The following is an 11145-nucleotide window of genomic DNA, read 5'->3' on the forward strand; positions in this document are numbered from 1 at the left end:
GACAACAACCACCCGAGCCACTGCCTGTTCACCCCGCTATCATCCAGAAGGTGAGGTTAGTACAGGTGCATCAAAGCTGGGACCGAGAGACTGAAAAACCGCTTCTATCTCAAGGCCAGTAGACTGTTAAACAGCCATCACTAACTAACCACTGATCCCCTCCCCCCCTCAGGGTAGGACCGATCTACTAGTTTTTTGAAGATTATGACGTTAATCATGAGAGAAGGCACTGCCAGTTACAGTACAGAAAATGCCCATCACTACTACATGATGGTATGTCCTCTCCCCACCTTCCCTCTTATCCCCTTAATGTAACACATGAGCATAGTAATGGATGGCATTGTCCATATTTTTGTTAATTGACATTCCAACATTAGATATAATTTGAGGCATATTTGTGGTTGTGCTGACGAATTGTTGAGTATCCAGGTGAAATATGCCTTTCAATCTCATTACTGTCATAAATATTTTCTGGTGGATGTTTTCCAAGTCACACAATTCAGTAAAAAAAGTAGTTTATTCATTATTTTAAGCATAGCACACAATATCAAAATGCAATCTGATCTCAGTATCAGTACCATTAAATGTGTAAAAGCGTAAACATTTAAGTTTGAACATACAAAATAACACTTAAACAAGACAATAGTGGAGACATTTTTCATCTGTTGGAGCTGGACATTAGCTCCCTCCTTACAGGTTGTCTGTGATCTAGACTCACTAGTCCTACTGGCTTTATTCCAAGTAATGTAGCCTCACATAAACATATTGACTTTAGCACCGACAAGTGATTATACTGACAGGAAGATGTCCCATAGCTTGAAGTAAATCAAGACCTCAATGTAATGGCTGCAGTAAATTGTTATTGTTCTATACTTCACAACATCGACATTTTGTGTACTGCAGCTTACTCACACAGATATCAGTGAATCAAATGTTATCCGGTACTGGTAGATTATTACACGTCATGCATCCTGTGGTTATGATCATTGTAATCGAAGGCATTGGTCCTGTTGTAGCTATTTGAAACGTAATATTAGTTATTTACAACGTATTGCATCTATTTATTGCTCATTATTTAATCCAAATTAGTTCTAAACGTTGTCTTATGGTCTTTTACATGGAAATAAAACCTGTGGTGTTAAAACATAATACTGACAAATCAAATTAATATATGATAACAGAAGACCATAACATAATACTGAACCACCCCAAAAAATAGATTTGACCATGAGAACATCCACATAAACTACATTTTGACCTTCATTATCTACAGTATGTACAGAACGTTGTCACTGAGGTCAATGTGCTATTGAGGTCACTTTTGGGAGAATTTTATCAATGACATCTATGCTGTGTCCAGATTTTCATACCTTCACATGGTTCCTGTACCATACAGTATTACTTGCAGTGCACACAAGGAGCGCTATTTCTTTCCAAACTTAAAAAATAACGCAAAAAGCTCATTTAGGCAGCAGGGATCTTGATACAGGAGGGAATTGATTGTTTCAGTTGTAACCAATAAGCTTGATCTTGCAGGTCAGCAAACCAAATGCATAGCTGGAGTCCTGAGCTGGAAATAACTATCTAACGTGCCAAATAAATGAACTTTTAGTTAGTTATAAGCAGTGGCATAGCACGTGCCCTCTGCTAGATGGTTTTGAAAATCATACTGTCTGTATTTCAAAGAACCCCAGTATACCGCCTAAGCCTAATGCCTCCTGAGAATAACCCTTGGCTGGGGGCTGGGGCCTGGCGGTGCAATAAGCTGAGACCAGGACTATCTAGTGTCATTCTGTGTATAAATACCTTTGGACGGTGGTATTGGGATTTCACAAACAGAGGACTATTTACTGCACATTGTTACTGCAAGATAAATAATTCCAGCATTCAGAGGATTTTGTGCATGACCGTTGTGAAACTTGAATTAAGTTAATGCATGATTTGGATGCAATACTTTGTAGGGACTAAGGAACATACAGTACCAGTCAAAAGTTTGGGCACATCTACTCATTCAAGGGTTTTTCTTTATTTTTTACTATTTTCTACATTGTAGAATGATAGTGAAGACATCAAAACTATGAAATAACACATATGGAATCATGTAGTAACCCTCAAATTTAAACAAATCCAAATATATTTTATATTTCAGATTCTTCAAAGTAGCCACCATTTGCCAAGAGTGTGCAAAGCTGTCATCTAGGCATTCTCTCAACCAGCTTCACCTGGAATGCTTTCCAACAGTCTTGAAGGAGTTCCCACATATGCTGAGCACTTGTTGGCTGCTTTTCCATCACTCTGCGGTCCAACTCATCCCAAACCATCTCAATTGGGTTGAGGTCGGGTCATTGTGGAGGCCAGGTCATCTGATGCAGCACTCCATCACTCTCCTTCCTGGTCAAATAGCCCATACACAGCCTGGAGGTGTGTTGGGTGATTGTCCTGTTGAAAAACAAATGATAGTCCCACTAAGCCCAAACCACATGGGATGGCGTATTGCTGCAGAATGCTGTGGTAGCCATGCTGGTTAAGTGTGCCTTGAATTCTAAATAAACCACTGGCAGTGTCACCACAAAGCACCCCCACACCTCCTCCTCCATTCTTCACAGTGGGAACCACACATGCGGAGATCATCCATTCACCTACACTGTCTCACAAAGACACGGCGGTTGGAACCAAAAATCTCACATTTGGACTCATCAGACCAAAGGACAGATTTCCACCAGTCTAATGTCCATTGCTCGTGTTTCTTGGACAAAACAAGTCTCTTCTTCTTATTGGTGTCCTTTAGTAGTGGTTTCTTTGCAGCAATTCGACCATGTAGGCCTGATTCACGCGGTCTCCTCTGAACACATGATGTTGATGTCTTACTTGAACTCTGGGAAGCATTTATTTGGGCTGCAATTTCTGAGGCTGGTAACTCTAATTAACTTATCCTCTGCAGCAGAGGTAATTCTGGGTCTTCCTTTCCTGTGGCGGTCCTCGTGAGAGCCAGTTTCATCATAGCGCTTGATGGTTTTTGCGACTGCACTTGAAGAAACTTTAAAAGTTCTTGAAATGTTCCAGATTGACTGACCTTCATGTCTTAAAGTAATGATGGACTGTCGTTCCTCTTTGCATATTTTAGCTGTTTTTGACATAATATGGACTTGGTCTTTTACCAAATAGGGCTATCTTCTGTATACTAACCCTACCTAGTCACAACACAACTGATTGGCTCAAAACGCATTAAGAAGGAAAAGAATTACACAAATGAACTTAAGGTACACCTGTTCATTTAAATGCCTTCCAGGTAACTACCTCATGAAGCTGGTTGAGAGAATGCCAGTGTGTGCAAAGCTATCAAGGCAATGGGTGACTACTTTGAAGAATCTTAAATGTAAAAGATATTTTGATTTGTTTTACACTTTTTTGGTTACTACATGATTCCATGTGTGTTATTTCAGTTTTGAAGTCTTCACTATTATTCTACAATGTAGAAAATAGTAAAGATAAAGAAAAACCCTGGAAGGAGCAGGTGTGTCCAAACTTTTAAGTTTTGAGAATGACACAAATATTAATTTTCACAAAGTTTGCTGCTTCAGTGCCTTTAGATATTTTTGTCAGATGTTACTATGGAATACTGAAGTATAATTACAAGCATTTCATAAGTCTCAAAGGCTTTTATTGACAATTACATGAAGTTGATGCAAAGAGTTAATATTTGTTGACCCTTGTTTTTCAAGACCTCTGCAATCCGCCCTGGCATGCTGTCAATTAACTTCTGGGCCACATCCTGACTGATGGCAGCCCATTCTTGCATAATCAATGCTTGGAATTTGTCAGAATTTGTGGGTTTTTGTTTGTCTACCCGCCTCTTGAGGATTAACCACAAGTTCTCAATGGGATTAAGGTCTGGGGAGTTTCCTGGCCATGGACCCAAAATATCTATGTTTTGTTCCCCGAGCCACTTATTACCTTATGGCAAGGTGCTCCATCATGCTGGAAAAGGCATTGTTCGTCACCAAACTGTTCCTGGATGGTTGGGAGAAGTTGCTCTCAGAGGATGTGTTGGTACCATTCTTTATTCATGGCTGTGTTCTTAGGCAAAATTGTGAGTGAGCCCACTCTCTTGGCTGAGAAGCAACCCCACACATGAATGGTCTCAGGATGCTTTACTGTTGGCATGACACAGGACTGATGGTAGCGCTCACCTTGTCTTCTCCGGACAAGCTTTTTTCCGGATACCCCAAACAATCGGAAAGGGGATTCATCAGAGAAAATGACTTTACCCCAGTCCTCAGCAGTCCAAACCCTGTCCCTTTTGCAGAATATCAGTCTGTCCCTGATGTTTTTCCTGGAGAGAAGTGGCTTCTTTGCTGCCCTTCTCCAAAAGTTCTCCACCAGGCCATCCTCCAAAAGTCTTTGCCTCACTGTGCGTGCAGATGCACTCACACCTGCCTGCTGCCATTCCTGAGCAAGCTCTGTACTGGTGGTGCCCCGATCCCGCAGCTGAATCAACTTTAGGAGACGGTCCTGGCGCTTGCTGGACATTCTTGGGCGCCCTGAAGCCTTCTTCACAACAATTGAACCGCTCTCCTTGAACTTCTTGATGATCCGATAAATGGTTGATTTAGGTGCAATCTTACTGGCAGCAATATCCTTGCCTGTGAAGCTCTTTTTGCGCAAAGCAATGATGACGGCATATGTTTCCTTGCAGGTAACCATTGTTGACAGAGGAAGAACAATGATTCCAAGCACCACCCTCCTTTTGAAGCTTCCAGTCTGTTATTCGAACTCAACCAGCATGACAGAGTGATCCCCAGCCTTGTCCTCGTCAACACTCACACCTGTGTTAACGAGAGAATCACTGACATGATGCCAGCTGGTCCTTTTGTGGCAGGGCTGAAATGCAGTGGAAATGTTTTTGGGGGATTCAGTTCATTTGCATAGCAAAGAGGGACTTTGCAATTAATTATAATTCATCTGATCACTCTTCATAACATTCTGGAGTATATGCAAATTACCATCATACAAACTGAGGCAGCAGACTTTGTGAAAATTAATATTTGTGTCATTCTCAAAACTTTTGGCCACGACTGTACTGTATGAACATTAAAACGTTTTAAAAGCTGTGAGAAAAGCATGGTGAATTCAAACTTTGGAAACAAAATCATTCTTTATGTTTTCTATTTGATAACAAATACCATATTCCCCATCCTATGTTTATCACAAGTATTGCACTCTACAGTGAGGGAAAAAAGTATTTGATCCCCTGCTGATTTTGTACGTTTGCCCACTGACATAGAAATTCTGTCTATAATTTTAATGGTAGGTTTATTTGAACAGTGAGAGACAGAATAACAACAACAAAATCCAGAAAAACACATGTCAAAAATGTTATAAATTGATTTGCATTTTAATGAGGGAAATAAGTATTTGACCCCCTCTCAATCAGAAAGATTTCTGGCTCCCAGGTGTCTTTTATACAGGTAACGAGCTGAGATTAGGAGCACGCTCTTAAAGGGAGTGCTCCTAATCTCAGTTTGTTACCTGTATAAAAAAGACACCTGTCCACAGAAGCAATCAATCAGATTCCAAACTCTCCACCATGGCCAAGACCAAAGAGCTCTCCAAGGATGTCAGGGACAAGATTGTAGACCTACACAAGGCTGGAATGCGCTACAAGACCATCGCCAAGCAGCTTGGTGAGAAGGTGACAACAGTTGGTGCGATTATTCGCAAATGGAAGAAACACAAAAGAACTGTCAATCTCCCTCGGCCTGGGGCTCCATGCAAGAGCTCACCTCGTGGTTGCAATGATCATGAGAACGGTGAGGAATCAGCACAGAACTACACGGGAGGATCTTGTCAATGATCTCAAGGCAGCTGGGACCATAGTCACCAAGAAAACAATTGGTAACACACTACGCCGTGAAGGACTGAAATCCTGCAGCGCCCGCAACGTCCCCCTGCTCAAGAAAGCACATATACATGCCCGTCTGAAGTTTGCCAATGAACATCTGAATGATTCAGAGGACAACTGGGTGAAAGTGTTGTGGTCAGATGAGACCAAAATGGAGCTCTTTGATATCAACTCGCCGTGTTTGGAGGAGGAGAAATGCTGCCTTTGACCCCAAGAACACCATCCCCACCGTCAAACATGGAGGTGGAAACATTATGCTTTGGGGTTGTTTTTCTGCTAAGGGGACAGGACAACTTCACCGTATCAAAGGGACGATGGACATGTACCGTCAAATCTTGGGTGAGAACCTCCTTCCCTCAGCCAGGGCATTGAAAATGGGTCGTGGATGGGTATTCCAGCATGACAATGACCCAAAACACACGGCCAAGGCAACAAAGGAGTGGCTCAAGAAGAAGCACATTAAGGTCCTGGAGTGGCCTAGCCAGTCTCCAGACCTTAATCCCATAGAAAATCTGTGGAGGGAGCTGAAGGTTCGAGTTGCCAAACATCAGCCTCGAAACCTTAATGACTTGGAGAAGATCTGCAAAGAGGAGTGGGACAAAATCCCTCCTGAGATGTGTGCAAACCTGGTGGCCAACTACAAGAAACGTATGACCTCTGTAATTGCCAAAAAGGGTTTTGCCACCAAGTACTAAGTCATGTTTTGCAGAGGGGTCAAATACTTATTTCCCTCATTAAAATGCAAATCAAGTTGTAATATTTTTGACATGCGTTTTTCAAAATAAGCAGGGGATTAAATACTTTCCCCCCCTCACTGTATATCTATCAGGACCTGGCAGAAAAGCAGCGCATGTACTCTGTCATCCAGGGGTCAAAGTCAGGTTTGGTCATGGTCACTTTCTCCAGCTCTGCAGACCGCACTCTCCACTTGTCCACTTTCTGCACCTGCTTCTCAACCTCCCGTCTGGTTTTGGCCCGTAATGCAGACTGGTGGATCTGAGGACCACAACAAGAGTTAATGCAGACTGGTGGATCTGAGAACCACAAGAGTTAGTGAAATGAAGTAAAGGAATACTATGGGCCAGTTACCGGAGATTTTCCATTGAACATTCTTTTTAGTTCAGGACTAGGCTTAATCTGGGTCTGAGAAACCGCCCCATTGACCTACTACACTTAAACACTTGACAGACCTTTTGGAATTTGCATTGGCTGAGTGAGTAATCACCTCCTTGGTTGATGCAGCTGGACCCACATTGTGAGTTTTCTTCCTAGCCATCTCAGCTGGCTTATCACCCCCTCCATACAGGGCAAATGGGTGCCTGTTTTTCTTGTCAGTCTCTTTGGGCTTCTGTAGCTGGCTCCATGCCCTGAGGGGCTTTCTGGACTGTTTGGTTTTAGTTTGGGCCTCTGGCTTCTTCCCTGACTCAGAGGCAATTAATCCTTGTCCCAGCTTCTCTTCCTCTATCTCTCCACAGCCTCTGTCCACAGCACCCTGTACATCTAGGAAGGGATGAGGAATACTCATGAGTTCAATAATTGTTTTAGTATACCTTAGTTTTTAATATGTGCAAGTGTTGTAGGAAGAAACAGTTAACTTCTTACGGCTGAGATCCCGTTAACGGGATCGACTTGACAACTGCCAGTGAAAGTGCAGGGCGCCAAATTCAAACAACAGAAATCTCATAATTAAAATTCCTCAAATATACAAGTATTTTACACCATTTTAAAGATAAACTTGTTGTTAATCCCACCACAGTGTCCGATTTCAAAAAGGCTTTACGACGAAAGCACACCATCTGATTATGTTAGGTCAGTACCTAGTCACAGAAAAACAGCCATTTTTCCAGCCAAAGAGAGGACTCACAAAAAGCAGAAATAGAGAGAAAATGAATCACTAACCTTTGATGATCTTCATCAGATGACACCCATAGCACTTCATGTTACACAATACATGTATGTTTTATGTGATAAAGTTCATATTTATATCCAAAAATCTTAGTTTACATTGGCGCGTTATGTTCAGTAATGTTTTGCCTCCAAAACATCCGGCGATTTTGCAGAGAGCCACATCATTTTACAGAAATACTCATAATAAACATTGATAAAAGATACAAGTGTTATGCATGGAATTATATATAAACTTCTCCTTAATGCAACCGCTGTGTCCGATTTCAAAAAAACTTTACGGAAAAAGCACACCATGCAATAATCTGAGTACGGCGCTCAGACACAAAAACAAGCCATAAAGGTACCCGCCATGTTGTGGAGTCAACAGAAGTCAGAAATAGCATTATAAATATTCACTTACCTTCTGATGATCTTCATCAGAATGCACTCCCAGGAATCCCAGTTCCACAATAAATGTTTGTTTTGTTCGATAAAGTCCATAATTTATGTCCAAATACCTCCTTTTTGTTTGCGCGTTTCGTTCAAAAATCCACATTCATGACGCGCAGGCCAGACGAAAAGCCCAAAAATTCCATTACAGTTCGTAGAAACATGTCAAACGATGTATAGAATCAATCTTTAGGATGTTTTTAACATTAATCTTCAATAATGTTTCAACCGGAGAATTCCTTTGTCTTCAGAAACGAAAAGGAACGCAGCTACCTCTCACGGGGGCTCGCCTGAGTGAGCTCGAGGCACTCTGCCAGACTCCTGACTCAAATAGCTCTCATTCCCTCATCCTTCACAGTAGAAGCCTGAAACAAGGTTCTAAAGACTGTTGACATCTAGTGGAAGCCTTAGGGAGTGCAATATGACCCCATAGACACTGTATATTGGATAGGCAAACCTACCCACTTCCTGGTTGGATTTTTTCTCAGGTTTTTGCCTGCCATATGAGTTCTGTTATACTCACAGACATCATTCAAACAGTTTTAGAAACTTCAGAGTGTTTTCTATCCAAACCTAATAATATGCACATCTTAGCTTCTGGGCCTGAGTAGCAGGCAGTTTACTCTGGGCACCTTATTCATCCAAGCTACTCAATACTGCCCCCAGCCATAAGAAGTTAACAGACAGAGGGTGTGATATAAATATTTTGTATCTTTCCATCTTAACATATCAGTATGAGAGTCCTATTGTTTCATTATTTATTTGTTTTATTTTAACATTATTTGACCAGGCAGAGACCATGTACAACAAAAACACGAGTCTTTGGTAGCTGTTAGCTACTAGATTTAGCTAACAGCTAATTCCCGTCTGCATAAACATCTCAAATATATAGGTGAAATTGTGCAAGACATTGTAAGAAAATTACTGAGGATATGTGCATAATGAAACAAACATTTAAATAGTTGATAATAAAACTGTAAACATTGACCTTAAACATGTTTACCAATGGGTGGCGAGGTCTCCGGAGAAGCAACTTCTTCTTGCAGTTCTTCTGAAATGGGGATCTTCTGTTCCAATGGTTCTTTAGGCTGAATCTTTCTCTCACATTCTTGTTGGGATTCTTCTTTTAGGACCAATGGCCCAACTTTATTATTTTGAGGAGTGGACCTGCTGGATTCCGAGTCACTGTCACTGTTCCAAAACCACGGATTATGAGTTTGTTCCAAAAGCCTTCTCGTCAGTCTGTACTTTATCATCTCCTCATAACACTTGGCGTAGGTTTCCCATTCCGGGTCCTTGAATCTCTTCATATACTCCGTTCGGATCCTCTTTGTAACCATTCTTAATTTCCGTTTGTTAGACCCTTATCAAAAATAAAATGTGTTTGAATTAATTCCTGCCTTGTTACATTGTAAAACTGTTACATAGCAGCGAACAATACCAGACTATACCTTGCCTACTCATCCCGCGCCAGACATTTAAACCAAAACATAGGGACTGTAGAACGAATCCTAGAGAAGACGCCAATGGCTGAACAGCTGATGCAGCTGATGCATCAGCTGCATCAACTGATGCAAAGTTGATGCACCCGTTAATGCGCCCGCCCTCTCAAAAAACGTCGTCATACAGAGGATGTTCTTCAAACGACTCTTCTAGATTTTATGCCATAATATTTTCAGTGTAGAGAAATGTGTTTTTTTATCATTAATTCTTATTTGAAGCTAAAGCCAATTAGCCATAAAGCTTGTTGTGATGTAATCGTTATTGCATTGCATTCACTATTTAATTTATTATTAAACTGGTATGACATGATTATTATTGTAAGATTAAGCTGATAATAGCATATCAATCTCCATATTCTATTGTCAGAATACACTAAGTAGGAAAATCAAATGACTATATAATGTAGGTAATGTAGTTTACACTGCAACGAATGCAAAATATGCAAGATAACTAGATTATGCACGCTGTAGCCTATGCTATTTAATTCTGCACAGAACTATAGAATGTCTGAAAATGTATTGCAAATCGTAGGTTTGAACATTCTAATGTATTATACTTACAGCATATAGATTTACTGGCTCGGATTTCACGGAAGCAAAACACAACAGATGGTGTTTCGTGTGCTGTAATCATAGGCTGGCTACGTCTAAGCCCCGCCCGTAGTTGAGATCCATTTAGAATGCCATTTCCCCCCAACAGGTGGCCGAATATATGAGAATAGGGTGATAATGCACAGACCAAATGAAACATGGTATAAAATGAGTCTGATCAGATGCTTTTAAATAGGTGGTAAATGTTGCCTAGAATACAGGAATGTTGTGGCTAAAATTAATGTCTGCAGAATGCGCTGAGTAACTCTACTTCCGGAGAGCTGGTGCGCAGGGTTTTGCTCCAGCCCTACTATGAGCAACTGCAATCGGTGTGCTAGATAGATAGAGCAATGTTTGGTAAAAATCGTGGGTAGGCCTAGCTGTCTTTCCAAAAGGATGGATGGGGCGGGCGCTTTGAAGAGTTTGAAATGTGTGAGAGATTTTCTCTAAAACTGTGTTCAATTATTTGCCCATGTATTCTAAATGAAGAATATGTCCTTGGAATATGAGATTAGTGTCAAATCTGTGTTGCTGCGAAGTTCAAAGTACCCGGGAAGGAGCAAGCATAGCACATTCAAGCGAGGGAATAGCCGAGAGTCACCTTTCACTCTCTCCAAGCCAAATCAAGAGTCAGATCTCTTAGACTCCACGCAAGTCAGTTTGCATGCAGTTTTATCGCGTGCGTAAACGTCCGAATGTGTGAAATTTGATAACAATAAAATGTGGTTGACCTTGGTATTTCCAATAGCCTATTATCTCACAGTGCCATTGCATTCAGAATGAAAATCCTAAATTTGCCATGCATTCTACCTG

At 41.2% G+C, this 11145-nt stretch overlaps 1 protein-coding gene across 3 annotated transcripts; it reads right to left on the bottom strand.

The window, feature by feature from the left end:
• Positions 1–498: 498 nt before the first annotated feature.
• LOC139571417 (centriole, cilia and spindle-associated protein-like) lies at positions 499–11091 on the bottom strand. 3 transcript variants are annotated; one of them, XM_071394266.1, is made up of 4 exons: positions 10303–11091; positions 9243–9602; positions 7128–7402; positions 499–6898 (listed from the first exon to the last, which is right to left on the bottom strand). In XM_071394266.1, the coding sequence occupies exons 1-4, from the start codon at positions 10490–10492 to the stop codon at positions 6728–6730; spliced, it is 996 nt and encodes a 331-aa protein (XP_071250367.1). In that variant the 5' UTR covers positions 10493–11091; the 3' UTR covers positions 499–6727. The 3 variants fall into 3 exon arrangements, with proteins under 3 accessions (XP_071250367.1, XP_071250369.1, XP_071250368.1); XM_071394268.1 differs by lacking the exon at positions 9243–9602; XM_071394267.1 differs by lacking the exon at positions 10303–11091 and having other exon boundaries at positions 9243–10296.
• Positions 11092–11145: the final 54 nt, after the last annotated feature.

This window comes from Salvelinus alpinus, chromosome 3, assembly GCF_045679555.1.
Source record: "Salvelinus alpinus chromosome 3, SLU_Salpinus.1, whole genome shotgun sequence".
NCBI classification, from domain to species: domain Eukaryota; kingdom Metazoa; phylum Chordata; class Actinopteri; order Salmoniformes; family Salmonidae; genus Salvelinus; species Salvelinus alpinus.

Bases quoted from the DNA above. Each gene is read 5' to 3' on its own strand.
- LOC139571417 (XM_071394266.1), bottom strand. From the start codon at position 10,492: ATGTTTCATTTGGTCTGTGCATTATCACCCTATTCTCATATATTCGGC. The intron at 7,403-9,242 runs GTAAACATGTTT...ATCCCTTCCTAG, and splicing joins GGAGACCTCGCCACCCATTG to ATGTACAGGGTGCTGTGGAC. The intron at 6,899-7,127 runs GTGATTACTCAC...TGTGGTCCTCAG, and splicing joins CAGCTGCATCAACCAAGGAG to ATCCACCAGTCTGCATTACG.